Source organism: Xenopus laevis, chromosome 8L, assembly GCF_017654675.1.
Source record: "Xenopus laevis strain J_2021 chromosome 8L, Xenopus_laevis_v10.1, whole genome shotgun sequence".
Taxonomy (NCBI): Eukaryota; Metazoa; Chordata; class Amphibia; order Anura; family Pipidae; genus Xenopus; species Xenopus laevis.
The window spans coordinates 73,388,664-73,405,252 of record NC_054385.1 but is presented as its reverse complement, the minus strand read 5'-3'; the positions used below and the strand labels follow the sequence as shown (position 1 = coordinate 73,405,252).

Here is a 16,589-nt window from a genome sequence, read left to right as displayed (position 1 = left end):
TTTGACAAGCTGGCCGCCATTTCATGTCCCTAAGAGAGAGAACATAACATTCAAACGATTTCACCTGTCCAACACTCTCCTTACTTGCACTGCTCTAGTAAGTGCAGACTGTCAAAAGCTAGCAAACAGGTTGAAAATGAATCTGTCATCTACCTGACAAAAGGGTGCACACTCTGCCACAATAACATGGAATTTGCGTTTGCGAGCGGCTTCCTCCAAAAACAGCTGCACTGTGCGCGATCGTCCAATGGTCATGATGACTTCATTTGAGTGAATGTGCTCTTTGGCCTGAATTGCAATATTATCAGTGGTTCCCTCTAAAAGGAGATAGAAGCAAAACAAGAGGTTGGAAAAAAAATTGTTACATGGAGGGTATTGTCATTAACAATACTTTGGAAATTGATTCTCACCCAGTTCTATCAGCAGCTCATTAACTGCCTCAATGACATTGGCTTTCAGCAGAGGAAGTGGTGTATTAAAATCATCGCTCAGTTTTTCTACTGTAACCAGCCTATGTAGAGACTCCTGCTGGTCATTTTCCTCACTGAAGCCGTGCAGCCTGTGAAACGCAGCAGTGTTTATTGCCATGACAATGCAGTTACTTGCAAATCACCTTAGCTTTTAGTGTGATGTATAAGAACTGACAGGATTGAATGGAAGTTGTAGTTCAGTATATAAGAATATGCAACAGGCCTTTATTTGTTTCAATTGTTTTTTGGTCTTCAGTTTGAAATTCATATGGTGTCCTACATTCCTAGCAACATATGTATGGTTTGAAAGATATGGGACTGGTTCTGAATAGAAAGTCAAGTGATGCAAAACAGTAATTAAAACTAAAAAAAACAGATAAATCTTACTATATTTTCTCTTTCCAATCCACTTTCCATGGCAGTGTTAGCCAAAAGGGTTATTACTGCTTCGGGGAAAGGATGAGGCCTATGTGGTACCTTACTAGCTGAACTGGTGGCAACAAGCAATAGAATGTTGAACAATTTCTTAATCAAGTTGTCTAGTTGCCACCTGCCTAGTTCAGATGCTGAAAAACGCTGTTAATCCACATAATACATTTTCCCAGGCAAATGCTGATAATCCAGATAGGAGAGCTGAGAAAAAGGTTACCAGTAGTATAACTAGAAGCCTATATGTACATGCATCTCTGCTAAAGTTCTCCAAACAGTCTAGTGTCTGGTGGGCCTCCCCAAGCTGTATTACTAAGGCTATTTTTGTAATATGTTTCTTGAGGAAAGTGGTGTAAGAAAGAAACTTACCTGCCATACTCCTCACGAATCAGTTTCAGCACCCGACGTACCATGTTCCCCACTGTGGTTTCGGATGGTTGAGCTGCTGTCATGCGTCTCCCTTCTCTACGGATAATCTCCATAAGTTCTCCTGACACAAGAGCGTGGCACAATGAATTATTTTTTTCCCTCAATATAATCAGTTAAAGATTGACCATTTTATTTATAAAGGAAAGAAGCTTTCGTTTTTCCCTTTAGTGCTTCCGTTATATACTTCTCCCAGTGAAGGGTGCAATTGGTTGAACAATGCTCTAATTGTTCATCAAACAACCAGGATATTGCAAATTGACCTATAGTACATCCTCTATGTATACTGTATGTAGTGTTCAGACTGCAAGCTGTAGTAAATCATGAGCAACTCCAATGATTGCCGATTACCAGGTGGAGATTTGCCCAAGTCTTAGTGATGCTCTTGTACACAGTATCTTGTGCACTATTTAGCTGCTGTGCTACCTGCCTCTGGCCATAAAATTAGTACAAACAGGAAATAATTGTAATGGGGTCTGAATGCTGAAATGTGAAGCTGAGAGAGAGAGAAGAAAAAAAGAGGTATAAAAAGATACTGTACTTTGTCTTAGCTACATATTTCAGCATTCGCGTTCATTCAAAATGACATTTCTATGTCTACACACTACTGTACATATTTGAACTTTTTATGGCAAAGGCTAAACAGACTGGGAGTAAAACGTATAAATAAGACAACAGAGTACACATACAACTATACAAGTTTTCAGTGCAGTATTTATAAGAAAACAGGTAAGGCAAGACCTAGTTATCTGGCTGATGATAGACATAGGCGGATAGTGAGTATTTATAGGCCTTCATTTCAGGTAAAGGCTACTGTCTGGTACAAACTGAACAACATCAGACCTAGACAGATAAAAAGCTGAACGGCCTCATTCATACAATGTTATGTGACCATAATGAAAACAGCACAGGTCTGCCAGGAGGCCTCACCAGCATTTCCCCACCGAGCCTGCGCTATTATGCGCCGCAGCAGCCCCACTGTTTCTCTAGCCGTTTCATCGGAACTTGGTCGCCCTCCGCCTCGCTTCAACTCAGCCACAAAAGCCTCTATACGCTCTGACAACTCCGACTCCTTCTCGGTTATCCCCGGCATGATTACAGTGAGCACCAAGATGGACGCGATCTCAGGTTACGGGAGTACCAACATGGCGGCACAGAAGAGACGTCATCAGAGTAAGCCAAATTGTGCCGCCTGCAAGTCACGATTGGGATAAGTGGTTTGGGCGTAGTGTAATGACGAACGTAATTGTTTTGTCAGTGTTTTTCAGTGAGGGGTTGTTGCGCCTTGAAGTGACTATCTTTAGTGTCATCGTGTAGCTTTTACTGAACTACAACTTCCATTCAATCCTGTCAGTGGCTGACTAAGGAGGCTGGGAACTGTAGTTCACAAAAATGCCTGGCTTCTTATTTCTGTCATGGCGAGAAATGAATACTACTTGTATACTCGGCCGTATCTTGGACGTACAGTTTAGGGGGAAACAAGATGAGTGGGGTCCCTGAGCCTCTAATTTGTGCCTAATTCTTAAATTCAGTATATATGAAGCAAAACCTAATGTAGTTTGGGTGCAAATACAATACTCCGATTTAAGTACCACAGTCACTGTCATGAAAAGGCTAAAGCTGACACCATTTAATATGCCATCGTGGCTAATTCATTTACTTTTTACATTTAGTATTAATGTAATAATATGGGTCTAGTAACCCATAGCAATCCATTTGCTTTTAAACATGAGGCCAGTAAATTGTACCCATTGATTGGCTGGTATAGGCTACTAGACCTGGAGAAAAACTTTGCTTACATTACCGATGAAGTCATCATAATTTGTATGTAGGGTTGCCACCTTTTCTGTAAAAAAAATACCGGCCTTCCTATATATTTATCTTCTTTCCCTATTAATAACATTGGGATCAACCATAAATTTTACCGGCCAGGCCGGTAAAATACTGGCCAGGTGGCAACCCTATTTGTATGGTGTTGGTGTATCAAGCAAGTGTCTTATTTTCTCAAGCCAGATTTTGCTGGACACAAGCAATATGTGAATACATGTCCAAATGACTAGTACCTGCAAAGCTTAGTAAAGATTTGATGCTTTTTAAAGCATCTTTTTAATGTATGAATTTAGGTAATTTTCCAATTTTCTGTGAAACCCACCACCCAGCCTTCAGCTGTGATATAGTCATTTGATATTGGCCCTTTAAGATGCAGCAGCTTAGTCATTGGTGGTTCATTATATGCTGCTGGATGACATCATCAACTAGAATAACAGGAATAAGGAGGCGGCGAAAGAAGAGGTGGGGGCATGGGGAAAGAATGATGGTTAAAGCTTGAGAGTGAGTGTGTAGGAGCCGAATCCCTGATTTTATGACATAAAATCCTGCGTCTTCGCAGATGAATACAGAGGAAGGGACCAACCCTGCATGTTAACTGTAGGTATTCCTAAATATACAAGTCTTTTAGATGCATGATATATATGTGTATGTATATACATAGGGTGTTTCTATATTTATCGTACAGTCTTACACAAATGTAATTTCCAAATGTAATTTATGGTAAAACAATTGCAGTAATAAAATAAGGCTAAATTTTATTATCTAAATTGTATATAATTTCATAGCACTTTTTACATTTTATACTATATTATACATATATCTAGATGTTTAGCTTCCTAGGGCCAGTAAAATCCACCTAGAGGGAATGTGCAATGTATATTATGTATAGATTGCAGGAGAGAAAACACACTGATGTTCTGCTGCGAAGGCAACACAAAATGATTCTCCAGGGGCTGTACACACCAGTCAGTGACATTTAGTCTCAGAAAGACATTTGATTGTCATGTGAAGGTCTTCATTCTTTTTGTAGAGGTTAAACATGCATTCATATCCCAGTAGAACTGATTGTAAGAACATTAGTTATATCACAGACTGCTAATGATTGGTTAGTCTAGTGAGTGCTATGGTACTCCCAGTGAAGCTTTACACTGCTAGGCATGGTATTGTTCTGCTCTATCACATGGCATTACAGGTTCGTACTGACAACCACAAGGATCTTTTTCTGACCCTTAAAGAGGTTCTTTGAGGCTTAAGTTTAAACCTGTGCCTCCACTGGTCCTGAGTGTTTTCTGTTCTGTAGTATGATACACTCATACTACAACCTTTAGCATTGTAAGTAGGTGTTTTGTTTTGTCATTTATTGAAGCACTTTTATATTTAAATACTGCTACTCAGTCTGGGTGTGTCTACCTTTTTATGCTATTGGCCAATAAAGGCTACTGTTTCAACAAAAGGTGTCTATTTTTATACACACACATATGAACATAAGCGCAAATAAGTGGATAGCTAAGGTGCCCTACTGAAAACAATCGATGCCAGCAAATGTATAATGAATCCACTTGCTACACCTTACTGATTATCTTAGATTTTGTACTTGTTGTAACCACATTTTCATATTTCAACTCATTATGCTCATTTATCTATCCATGAGCTATTCTCAGCTGATCTTGCTATCATGCGCAGGTTCACGTTCCACCATTGTACCCAAATAACATTTTCCAACTGCTGTGCCCCAATAACCCAACCCCAAGAACGGTGCCCACTTGACTAATCCTGTTACAGTTTTTGTAAGGGTGCTGTATATGATGCCTGTGCACAGGGCTGCCATCAGAAATCACGGGGCCCCGCACAGCAAAATTTTCTGGGCCTCCCTCCCTTACCCATCAGTATGAAGGCCACACAAGACACAAGCGTTAAAACATTAAGTGCCCCCCCTACAAGAACTTTGGTGCCCAGGACCCCCTACAAGTTTTGATGGTAAGGACACCCTACAAGTTTAAGAAAAAAATTGGTGGCCAAGGACACCCTTCAAGTTTAAGAAAAAACATTGGTGGCCAGGACCCCTACAAGTTATTAAAAAAAAAATTTGGCCAGGGCCCCTACAAGTTATTAAAAAAAAACATTTGACCAGGGCCCCTACAAGTTATTAAAAACATATTTGGCGAGGGTCCCTACAAGTTATTAAAAAACATATTTGGCCAGGGTCCCTACAAGTTATTAAAAAAAAACATTTGGCCAGGGCCCCTACAAGTTATTAAAAAAAACATTTGGCCAGGGCCCCTACAAGTTATTAAAAAAAACATTTGGCCAGGGCCCCTACAAGTTATTAAAAAAAACATTTGGCCAGGGCCCCTACAAGTTATTAAAAAATATATATTTGCCCAGGGCCCCATCCAATCCCAATGCGGCTTTACAGGGACACTGTATACTTCATAGCGAATCAGAGGAGCTCCAGCCCTCCCTTCCAAAATCTGCAGCTAACTGATGGCAGGGGCCGCTCTGCAAGTAAGTGCAGCATGGCCGGGCCCCCCTTAACACCCCAAATCATCCGGGCCCGAGACAGTAGTCCCCCCTGTCCCCCCTGATGGCGGCCCTGCCCGTGCATATATATGTTTCTAAGTTTGTTCAATAAATGAATACAACTATTTATTTTCCTTTACCTGTGTTACTATAATTTTATAGTAGTGGCAAGAACATATATAAGTTGGCAACTACTATTTCCATAGATGGCTGTACTTTCACCGCAAGAAGGGAAACTAATACAAAGGGAGTAATAATATATTAACTTAATTCACACGTGAATAACCCAATTACATCCTATTTGTCACAAACACGTGAATTTTGTATTTCATATCTGCCAGTTAACATATATGCATTGTGTATACTTAAATATTGCAGGTTTTGTCTGTTGGTCCAATGGAGGCTTTATTGCAATTGATTTCAGTGTTTTTATGTATTTGTATTTATTTATAAGTGCATATATTATTAGAGCAACTCTTTCCCTTCATGTTTCTTAATATTTGTATACAGTTGGTATCTCTTTATTTTCTGTCCTTTTACTTGGCACTTCTTTTCTTTCTACTGTAATCCCAGTATGTCATATTAAAAGGGTTGATGTAGAGAGGGATATTCTAAGACAATTTGCAATGGGTTTACATTTCTTATTATTTGTTTTTGTTTTTTTGGGGGTTTTTATTCAGCAGCTCTTCAGTTTGCAATTTCAGCAATCTGGTTGCTAGGGCCCAACTTGAAGAGACTGGAATATGAATAGGAGAGGCCTGAATAGAAAGACGAGTAATAAAAAGTAGCAATACCAATACATTTTAAGCCTTACAGGGCAGTTGTTTTATAGATGGTGACCTGGAGCTTGAGAGAGTCAGAAGAAGGCAGCAAACAATTCAAAAACTATAAAACAAAAAAAAAAGAAAGGTAAATTCAAAAGTTGCTTGTAATTAGACATTTTATCATACTAAAAGTTAACCAAAGGTGAGCCTCCCCTTTAACCCCCCCCCCCTTTTCACCCTATGCTGTTCTTAATCACCATCTAGGACTCCTGCTGTTACTGACCTCTTTAGGCGGCCATGTGCAGTGAAGGAGAACTGTCCAGTCAATACAGAGTTGGAATCACAGGAGTTGCTGAGCAGACCTCAGGCTCTAAGACTCTCTCAAAACGAGATTACCTAGTTGATGCAGCAAAGCAGTTGCACGTGGCTCTTGAGAGGGATGTCAATGAGGAGTACGAGGCAGCTTTTAGCCATTATAAGCATGGAGTAGAACTGCTGCTCAGCGGAGTCACAGGTTTGGATTGTTTTTTTATATTAAATATTAAATTCAGGCCATTGACTTTTTATACATATCATTTCACACTACCCAAATATTACAAAATCCTTTATTACTGCAAATTAGAAATACATTCCCTTTAACAAAATACTTGTCCTCACATAGTACTGTACAGTCTGAGCGTTTTATCAACCATTTAACAGTAATCGTTCATATGTTTTTGCTTCTGATATTTACTATGGTATGCAGAGGATACAAAGACAATTACATAATTATGAAGACCAAAACCATAATTGTATATTGAATATTAAATGTCTTTAAGATCCTTTTATACATTTCCTTTTCAAAACATTCCCTACTCATATTCACTCCTTTACTTATGTTTGACTTTCCTTGATCCCATAGTTGTGCATTTCCAATTATGACTTTCTCACTTTGTGCTTTTCCTTTGCTATGTTATTCTCTCAATTTCCTTTCCTTTTCTCTGAGTTTTCAACTTTTGCTCTTAATTCTTCACAATAATTTGCCGATTTGTAACCCAGTTTTTATCCTACCCAGTTTTTATTTTTCTGCCTTGGCTCTTTGTGTCGTGGCCTGTGAGTTTTTTAAATTTTTTTCTTGTTTTTTTTTTCTTCTATTGTTTTTAGTTGATCCAAGCAGGGAACGACGTGATGCTGTAAAACGCAAAATCTCACAATATTTAAAACGTGCTGAAGAAATATTTAATTGCCACTTGCAACGGCCCGTGGGAAATATCTGTGGTGCAACAGAGGTAATGACCAAAGAAAATGACCAAATATATGGATTTGCTTATAGGGAATAATAATTTGTTATTGGCACATAGTAATTCTAATAAACTGTTTGTTATTTACACAGGGTTACAGCAGTCTCAGATTTCGACCTATCAGAGCCTTGAGTGCTGCAGTTGAAAACTTGAAGCACTACAGAGTCCTAAAGATCCTTGGCAAGGTAAAATGTCAAAAAGAGAAGGATAAGAGGATGGTAAAGGAAAAGGCACTGGCTATAGTGACTATAGTCTCCCTCTAGCGACTATAATCGCTACTCTCCTATCACAGAGAGATTTGTCTGCAACTTTTCTGAGGTGATGAATAAGTGAAATAATGTGGAAGATTGGTGCAGATCACCAGCCATAATATTGTCTTGTTCATGGTCCTTGTCTAAGTACCACAAATGAGAATATATTCAAAAATGTCACTTACCTTGAATTCCATGATCTGAGTTTGTGAGCACCTTGCCAACAAAGACTGCACAGGGTAGTAAAATTCCTGTATTGTTAAAGGTTTGATTTTGATTAAGCTATCTAATATTTGACTTCTATTTAAAAGAAACCACTTTTCGAATGCTATAGTTGCACGTGCCACTAATAAGCTGGGTGATGACAAATGACCTTCAACTGCATACAGTAAAATCTGTGCCCCAAATTGATCCATATTTACTAAGGAGTTTCATGTTTAGATGTTCGGTACTATTACAACTTTCTGTATTTCAGGTGCAGCTGGTTCATGATCCGTGCTCAGAAGCCACTTTTGTGCTTAAGGTAATCAACAACTCTCCTATTTGTATTGGTAACTTTCAGATCTTCTGTTATTTTATAATGCACCAAAAGGTTGCATTGCCAGACTGTTCCCATAGACATTCCCCTGCTGGGGCAGTAAGGTTAATATTGGCTAAACCTATAGATCATAGCTAGGGTTGCCACCTGGCTGGTAAAAATGATGGTTGATAATAGGGAAAAAAGATAAATATATAGGAAGGCCGGTATTTTTGTCTGGAAAAGGTGGCAACCCTAATCATAGCACTCCATGTAAGGTCAGTTTTGAATACTAATCTTTCTAAAATATTTCCTTCTTAGTGATACAAACCTTTGCTAGTCACTTGACAATGACTGTATCTACAAGGATTCTTTTCTAAATATCTTTCTTATCTTCTGTATCCTGTTTTTTATTCCAATCACTGGCACAATAACAATGTTTAAAATAATACAAATTTAGTAATACATATTTGTAATGTTCTGCAATTATTCCACTCCTAGTCTTTAATAAAGTCTGGTCGATCTGGACACGGAGCAGTTACTATTATTCCTCAGTGTGTCCCCTTCATGGTCCAACTTCAGAGATTTTACGTCAGCGATGATTCTTTGCACCTTCAGTTGCAGTACATCCCAGGTGAGAAAAACTGCTCTGCATTCTTTCTCTTTACTATTTCTTTCCCTATATTCCACCTGATGACTTTCTCAGTTTTAATTTTGTCTTAAATCCCCTTAAAATGCTTTACTGCCTTCTATTTCCCACATGCCCTACTGCCTTTAAGAGAACCAGTCTGTACTTAAAAAACAATTATCATCCTCCTTGTTAACAAAGAGAAGACATACAAGTAATAAAGATTACCCTGTTTTTTAGATGTTTGCTGTCTGTCTGCCATGAGCAATAAATAGGGTTATGCATGTATAAATGTAAAGGCAATGTTTCCTTTACATTTATATATGCATAACCATATTTATTGCTCATGGCCCTTTTAAAATAAATAATGGCAGGCAGCAAACATCTGAAAAACAGGGTAATCTTTATTACTTGTATGCCTTCTCTTTGCTTCCATTTTGGGCTTTGATGATCCAGATCTGTCTCATTTGGGTTTACAAACAACAGTTACTAATTAGAGAAACCCACTTTCTTTAAAATGTCTTTCTATAGGAGGCTGTCTGTGGGACCAGCTCAGGAAATATCAGACCAATGGACAAAGTACAGACTTCCGACAAACTAGTATTTTGCCTACTTCAGGCCCTACCCAACCCCTGGGCCCTGATAATGACTGTCAGTCATTGGCCACACTTGTTCAGAGTCCAACAGGTCATCTGACAGAGTTATGTAACCCCAGACCCAGTAACTCCAATGGATTGTGCAGTGGGTCATCTGGATGCATCTCAGAATCACAAGTCAGATTGTGGGGAGCACAGCTTATTCTGGCTCTGGAGACTCTTCACCAGGAAGGTGTGCTATGCAGAGACTTGAATCCCCGCAACCTTTTATTGGAAGACAATGGTAAGGAATGTAACAACATAACCATTTTGAAACGGATTATAACTCTTGTAAAGACTGACATCTCAAATAGTCTAAATAAAATAAATCCTAGCTGATTTTTTCAACTGATGTCTGTAAATTACTTATTTGTTGCCAGGTTACCATTGTGATTATTTCCTTTCAGGGGCAGACTAGCTGAGAGCAGCTGTACAGATATATAATGTAAGCCCCCCCTTTAATCAACAACCAAAACATATTAGAGGCATATGGAGAGCGGTCGTAAAGTAATCACTCTGCCTGGTACTAGTAGAAAAAGAAACAAATAGGAAGGCACTCAAGAAAACTACAAATGCCACATATAGAGTAAAAGTAAAAACATATTAATTCAAGAGATATCTCTACCAGACCATATGTTTTTCTTACTAAAGACTAAAAATAGCTGGTTGTCCTATAAGTGCCTGTTGCAGGAATGTTCCTTTGAATTAATATTTTCATTTACTTTAACAGGGCCAAATGATTATAACAGGGCCAAAAATAATTGTCTCTGGGGCTAATTAGTGTTAAATTGCGTATTACAAAATTTTAACATTGTATAAGCTTTTCTAATTGAATGTGGTGATGCAAATTAGCTTAGGTTAAATGTGTGTGTGTACAGCATTTTTAGTTCACTCTAGTGTTGCTAGTGTGTATGCACAAGTGCAAAGCTTAGAGGGGTCACTGCCAAAAGTATTCATAACAGTTTACAAAAAGCCTTTACTGGTTTTAAGGCTAAGGAGCGCTTTTTACTCTTTCCTGCCAGTTAACACAAGAATAGTATTCAACACTCTAAAAGTGTGCACAAACCATTTGTGCTGAAATGATCAGCTCTGTAAATGTAGTAGTCTGGACTCTTTAAAATGATACTGACACTAAAAAAGTACATTTTAAAATATGAATGTACTTTAAAAGTTACCTATAAATCATGTTGATTTTTGCTGGGAGGTTTGTTTTTGTAAGTAATTGTTAGTTGAACTTTCTAAACCTGAGTGTTTTTCCAACCTGACTGTCCCATCTCAGCCTGTCAGTTAGAGTTTCTAATGCTAATGGACTCCTGCTGCACAAATATGGCAGCTCAAAGGCAATATTATGATAGATGTGAAAAACAGTTTACTTTCTGCTGTCAGTATCTCTTTAAGGTCTAGAAATTTTGTCAAAACTAGGGATGCACCAGGAAATGGCTGAATCTGAGATTTTTTTAGCAATAATCCAAGTGCCTTGCTAAACCAAATCCAAACCCTTTTTCTTGCACTTGTAGCAAGCGGTTCTTTTTGGCCTTTCCTTACACTAATTGCACATGCAACTTAAGAGTTCAGATTCCATTCAGGATTTTATAGAATTCTTGATAAAATATATGGGATGCACTGAATCCTGAAATATATGAGGGGGCTGCCATATTTGTGCAGCAGTAGTCTGGTAGCATACAAATCTCTTAACAGGTTGAGAAGGGACAGTCAGATTGGCAAAACAGTCAAGTTTAGGAACAAAACCAGTCCTATCAGTGAAAAGTGATCCACATGAGCAAACACTAGTTCATAACCCATTATGCAACTCATTTCAGTTAATATTTTCTATTGTAGGAGAAAGTTAATTTATTCAGGGATCATGGTGACCAGTTTTTGGGTCCTGCTCCTCATTAAGAATGCCTGCTGTACTGGTTGCCTGCACGGAGCTCTTTTCAGCACACATACAATTTCACTCGGAGTATTGTCTCCTTTCTGTAACCTACAGGTGATGTTTACCTGACTTACTTTGGGCAGTGGCGTGAAGTGGAGAATTCCTATTGCCCTGAGGCAGCTGAGCATCTCTATGTAGCTCCAGGTAATCAGAATAGCATATTTTATTGCTTAAAGGAAAACTATTTCTTCAGCAATTGATACAGCAAAAAATCTTATTAAATTAACACCAGTAAGTATCGTCATTGTACAGATTTTCTTTTTAGTCACCATGTTGTGATGGGCTGTGTGTCACTTAGTGATTCCGAAATAATGTACCTTTAACTGTAACAGGAAGTGTGGGAGTGAAAAGACACAGCTCTGTCCATTTGTTGGCTGACGTAACCTAACGTGCATGCAAGTCCTTAGCTTGTATGTGAGCACAGTGCCTAATATACATGGTGACCTTTACTACTTAAATAGGCAATTCTTCAATATGAGATTAATCATGGCACATACTAAGAAAAAGGTATTTCTTCAGAAAATACTTTATTTCTATTAAAGCCTTTTATATATGGACTAGTATGTGATATACTACATAGTGGAAGGCACTCCTGCAATGTTCAGGTGTAACGCTTACCTTTAAAGAAACAGTTCAGTGTAAAAATAAAAACTGGGTAAATAGATACAGTAGGCTGTGCAAAATAAATAAATGTTTTCAAAATAGTTAGCCAAGAATGTAATGTATAAAGGCTGGAGTGACTGGATGTGTAACATAATAGCCAGAACACTACTTCCTGCTTTGTAGTTCTCTTGGTTTTCACTGATTGGTTACCAGGCAGTAACCAATCAGTAACTTGAGGGGGGCCACATGGGTCATAACTGTTTGCTTTTCAATCTGAGCTGCATGTTAAGGATCAATTGCAAACTCATTAAACATTTATTATCCCATGTGCCCCCCCCTTAAAGTCGTTGAAAAGCAGAAAGTTGGGTTCTGTTCTATGTTAGACATCCAATGGGACAGCCAGTCAAAGGAGATGGCTCAAGTTACATAGCGAATAGCAGAAAACCTCTATATAATATAATGATGTTCTGAGGCAAACAAATCTGTTTCACCAATGCAGGGCAAATTTAATGACTTCAAAATGCGTTAATTTTTTGGTGTTACTGTTACTTTAAAGTTAAGTCTTTTTTTACATTTACAGGATCCAACACAAACCATATTTCTTTATTACCATGCTAAAAGGGAAAGGCTGTGGGAGCACTCCATGGCTAAATAATAAAATACAATGGAAGCTACTGATCTGGCCAAATTAACTACAGACAAAGAGGAAAAGAAGAGAGATTGATCAATGCACATTCCCTGGTCCCTTGTCACATAAGTAATCTATGCAGATACATGCATTTACAAAGACAGGGGTTTTTTTTAGTTACAAAATTATGATCATAAAATTGATAAGCCACCATACCACGTCAAGGTAAAAAAGCCCTAACTATACCTCTGGTCATAATACTCAATTGCTAAAGCCTCCTTGCATTAAAGCATTACCTGAATAAAGGTCATTACTGTTACTTTAAAGCTAAGTCTTCTTTTACATTAACCAGATCCAACACAAACCATACTTCTTTATTACCATCTAGCTTTGGCTCAGAGGAGTGTAAATCAATAAATGTAATTAACATATTCATAATTCTATATAATGATATTAAGTGACACAAAGACTTTTTGAAGCTGTAGCCACATTCAAATATTCTAAGGCTGAGGGAATGTCATTGTTGACACCGTGCTACCTTTATCTCCCATTCAGAGGTCCTGGGAGTGGGCACTGTGAATGAAGCCTGTGATTGGTGGAGTCTGGGAGTCCTGCTGTATGAGATGCTAACTGGACAGGTAAGGTGGCGGAAACTTCTAAAGTATTTATGGTGTCTCAGTGATGGCAGATATCTGTTTCACTGTCTCTTTCTCAGTCTCTCTTTGACAGTTTAACTTCCGGAGTTAATGCTTACATGCAGGTTCCTTTTCCGGATACTCTCTCTTCTGCTGCCATTTCTCTGCTCACTGAGGTGAGTTTTCTTTCATTTCCATGTCTGTTTATTCTGCTTTGTTGGTTAAACATGTATTCCCATGACTTGTCTACATTTCATATTCAATTCTTCTGAGACTTTTCATGTGAACCATATATTTTCCTACCATGTATACAAGTTGGGCACATCTCCCCCACCCAAACAGTATCATTTGTACTGCAAATATCCCCTCCGTTTGCTAGCACCATCATATTTTCTTTAAACAAATAGCAACTTTCACTTGGCAGCCATTTTTCTTCTGACACATCATCAGTGATGTTTACATCTGTAAACCAAGCATGTTTGCAAATCCATTCACAACAAAAAAAGTTTTGCTTGCATTGAGCACTGTAATGCTTACGCTGAGCTCAGAAGAGGTAATGAGTAAATAACTGAAGCAGTTTGTTTGGAAATTAGCAATGCCATCACTTCATTGGCTGTTAGACTGGAGGGTGTGTTTTGTAATCTGAATTGAGAAGAACTGAGCATGCCCAGTGGTCAACAGCCAAAGTAAAGTCCCAAGGAAGGGGCTGAAGTGAATTAGAGAAGGAGTCCTAAGTGATTAAGTGGATTCTGCAGCCTTTGAACAACCAGAGTAGCAGTTGTTTCAAAGAGGCTGTTTACAGATTATAATTTGTGTGGGGGTTTACATGTTTTTTAATTTCTAAAATACATTTACCCTAAAGAGATATTTTTCCTAACGTTCCTTTTAGCTGGTGTTATACCGCCAGTCAAACCTTTATTTTCCCAACATGTACATATTTCTGAGGCAGCATTTCTTTCTTGCAGCTCTTGTGCTATGATCCTGGTAGGCGCCTTGGTTCTGGTCCTGGGGGAGTCCAGAAGATAAAGACTCATCCTTTCTTCCATGGAGTCCAGTGGAACAAACTAGTGTGAAATACTGAAACTACATATCAAAAGTGAAATGCACTTCCACAAACAACAATGACATGAAGCCATGACACAACATCATGTGAAATACTACAATTGCACAGACATGCATGGGTTAAGGTGTGCATATGGCTCACTATGTGGTCACACAATCCTACACCAAACTGGAAGCAAGCTCACAGGAGTATCATATTGTTCACTCAGTATCAAATCTCTGTTTTTGTGCATGGGAAGGCTAACTGCCAGTTGTTTATGTATATAACACATTGATTTCTGAGACATGTAACACCCGTTTGTTTAATGAATAAATGGCCATTTGGAAACTCCATCTGAAGTTAATATCCCTTAAGTAGCCAGTAGTTGGTATAGTACAGGTTCTTCCTACCAGTGACCATGCTTTTCAAAATGGACCAATGATTTTCATTTTTTACATTACTATAAATATCTTCCATATGCAGACAATGTGTTTAAAGGGATACTGTCATGGGAAAACATGTTTTTTTAAAAACACATCAGTTAATAGTGCTGCTCCAGCAGACTTCTGTGCTGAAATCCAATTCTCAAAAGAGCAAACAGGTTTTTTCATATTCAATTTTGAAATCTGACACAGGGCTAGACATTTTGTCAGTTTTCCAGCTGCCCCAGGCTGTGCAGTCTGCACTCACTCTCTGCACTGTAGGACAGGAAACAATCAGCAGCTAGCTGGACCTGATAGAGAACTGAAGCCAGTCTTTGTTTGTGTGACTGCAGGACTGTGATTGGCTGTCCTCTCCTACTGTGCTTTTGGCAGGGACCGTTAGGACACTCCCACCACTCATTTGAAACAGGGACCAGAGAACATCTATAGGAAGGTCCAATAAAGGGGCTATTTTTAAAGATAATTTTAGCACCATGTAAAAGCAAAATCATATATTAATTGTAATTGCCTACAAAATTAGTTTTTTTTTTCATTTATCCTATGTCTCCTTTAAGCAGGACTCAAATTTGGTCTTCCCAGGGGTGGTTGTTGATAAGCAATCAACAGTTTTAACCTTCCAACCCCTTTTAGCCAATCCTCTTATATTACAAAAGTTGTTATTGTGCCCACAGCAGTGCAGGCAATAGATGATTGGCCTATCTTGCTGGAAAATGCTTAATAACCAAAACTGTTGTAGTTTATGGATCATCCACAGTCAGCTTTGTTTTCTCGCTGTAACCCTTGCTTGAGACGAATACGTGCCAGTACAACTGCTTCAGGGAGAGCTTAAGATGATGATTTAATTGCCTTCTATGAGGAGGTGAGCAGAAGCCTAGATAATTGGGTATGACACATGACAAGAGACATGGCACAGAGGGAGAACAATACTCTGAATACTCTGTAAAGAAGCCAACATTTAAAGCAAGAGTTATTTTTAAGATTATTGAATAAGAGATTACATTGATTATCATATTACAAAAAGCATTTTGTGCTAAGTAAACATTTATTTTGCAGATTAATGAGTTATATAGGTTTTTATTTGTGTATGCTGCCAGATCTGCTCATTACACATGCACATTGTACTGCAATGCAGCATGTTAAATGATTTGAGGCAAGCTCGTACATTATCTGCTCTACTGAAACAACCTTGTTGTATGACAGCCAGGCCCAGACTGGTAATCTGTGGATTCCAGCAAAAGCCAGAGGGGGTTACTGTAAGAAATCATAGACAGTCATGATTTAATGGGCGGGTGTGAGGCTGTGTACTTGAAATGCCAGGGCCTATTTTGACTCCCAGTCCGCTCTGGACAATGATCTCTCGTCTCCCCTCTATTGGAGCATGACATGTCAGGAAACCAGATACCATACTCTGTGAAGAGATTTGACAATTTTTGGTTCACTCTGCCTCTAGCGGTTTTATTCATCCCGATGTTTGGGCTTCAGCCATGCTATTGGAGTAAAACAAGATCCTTGCTAAATGCTTTTAAACCAAGTGAAAAAGGAATCACAGGAG

The 16,589-nt window shown here is 38.6% G+C and overlaps 2 protein-coding genes across 3 annotated transcripts in view; one reads left to right on the top strand and one right to left on the bottom strand.

Moving 5' to 3' along the window:
• Positions 1-2,508, bottom strand: part of eif2b2.L (eukaryotic translation initiation factor 2B subunit beta L homeolog) — a 4,319-nt gene extending 1,811 nt beyond the window's left edge. Inside the window, exons 1-5 of one of the 2 annotated variants that reach the window (XM_018228631.2) lie at positions 2,256-2,508; positions 1,269-1,389; positions 411-559; positions 154-317; positions 1-29 (exon numbers count right to left, since the gene is read on the bottom strand). The exon at positions 1-29 is cut by the window's left edge and continues 67 nt beyond it. In XM_018228631.2, coding sequence (XP_018084120.1) covers positions 1-29; positions 154-317; positions 411-559; positions 1,269-1,389; positions 2,256-2,418 — 626 coding nt within the window. In that variant the 5' untranslated portion in view covers positions 2,419-2,508. 2 annotated transcript variants of the gene reach the window in all.
• A 1,091-nt stretch (positions 2,509-3,599) lies between these two features.
• rps6kl1.L (ribosomal protein S6 kinase like 1 L homeolog) lies at positions 3,600-14,945 on the top strand. Its single transcript, XM_018230340.2, has 11 exons — positions 3,600-3,752; positions 6,704-6,953; positions 7,583-7,707; positions 7,812-7,904; positions 8,446-8,493; positions 8,989-9,121; positions 9,647-9,994; positions 11,741-11,830; positions 13,473-13,555; positions 13,633-13,728; positions 14,518-14,945. The coding sequence occupies exons 2-11, from the start codon at positions 6,737-6,739 to the stop codon at positions 14,623-14,625; spliced, it is 1,341 nt and encodes a 446-aa protein (XP_018085829.1). The 5' UTR covers positions 3,600-3,752; positions 6,704-6,736; the 3' UTR covers positions 14,626-14,945.
• Positions 14,946-16,589: the final 1,644 nt, after the last annotated feature.